At 44.8% G+C, this 977-nt stretch overlaps 2 protein-coding genes across 2 annotated transcripts in view; both read left to right on the top strand.

Annotated features, from left to right (window-relative positions):
- LOC110036659 overlaps positions 1 to 396 on the top strand; it is a 49,271-nt gene extending 48,875 nt beyond the window's left edge. Inside the window, exon 6 of the mRNA XM_020741155.1 lies at positions 8 to 396. Within this exon, the coding sequence (XP_020596814.1) occupies positions 8 to 396 (389 nt within the window). The remainder of the gene's footprint in view (positions 1 to 7) is intronic.
- LOC110036660 lies at positions 7 to 923 on the top strand (the record flags this gene model as incomplete). Its single annotated transcript, XM_020741156.1, is given in 1 exon segment — positions 7 to 923. A coding segment is annotated over 1 exon segment (242 nt), but the record flags the coding sequence as incomplete, so codon positions are not given.
- Positions 924 to 977: the final 54 nt, after the last annotated feature.

Raw genomic sequence — 977 nt, 5'->3', positions numbered from 1 at the left:
CCGTTAGAGGTTCAGCTACCGTCTCTTAGAATTGCCGTCGCTCATCATATTACAACAGAAGACAGCGCCAAACTCAGACTTGCAGAGTTGGAGAGTCTCGAAGGAAAACGATTAGAAGCGCAGCAGAATCTAGAACTTTATCAAGCGAGGATGGCGCACGCTCACGACAAGCTGGTCCGCCCTAGGACGTTCAAAATTGGTGATCTCGTACTTGTTCTCAGGAGGCCTATTCTTGCACACCGCAAAATAGGTGGAAAGTTTGAACCAACCTGGGAGGGACCATTCGTCGTGGAAAAGGTCTATTCAGGAGGATCTTACCAGCTAGTGGACTTTCGAGGCGAAATGCCTATGTTGCCGGTCAATGGGCGATACTTGAAGACTTATTATGCAACTTAGCATTCCCCGGAGTGAAGCTCTGGAAATAATGTTTGGTCTGGGGTGTGGTTGTTTGGCTAGTGTCTGTGACTGGGTCCTAAAATTCTATAATAAAATTAATCTTAATGAAATGGAAATTTGATTTTGCACTTTCACCTTCCTCACCTTCGTTCTAAATTCCACCAATTTAAATTAAAAAGAGAAAAAATGTTTGCACCTTCATAATTCTAAAATCTATTTAATAATGCTCTGTTGTTCTTGTTCGTTTTGGGATTTCGGCACGCTGATGTTTTCCTGCCTTTTTGCATGAAAATGTCAAGTCCGAGGCTGATTTTCTCTTTTAAGGACGGCTTAAATCTCACACTGAATAAAGAAAAGGCAGCTCAGGGTGGCGTTGTGAACCTCGACTTAGACTACAGTCAGGTCAACGTTGAGTACGAGGGTCCTCTGATGGACATCGTCAGCCGCCGGGAGACGGAAGGGTTACCGTCACTACTCAAGATTGGTGCCAGGGAAGACTCCTCACCAAAGAGACAGAAAGTGGAAAGGATACAGTATCTGATAGAAGGGACCAGTCAGTTGCAGTCGATGATCACCACACC

This window comes from Phalaenopsis equestris, unplaced genomic scaffold (assembly GCF_001263595.1).
Source record: "Phalaenopsis equestris unplaced genomic scaffold, ASM126359v1 Scaffold209422, whole genome shotgun sequence".
Taxonomy (NCBI): Eukaryota; Viridiplantae; Streptophyta; class Magnoliopsida; order Asparagales; family Orchidaceae; genus Phalaenopsis; species Phalaenopsis equestris.
Note: the sequence above shows the minus strand (reverse complement) of the source record. Positions and strands in the feature narration are given on the sequence as shown.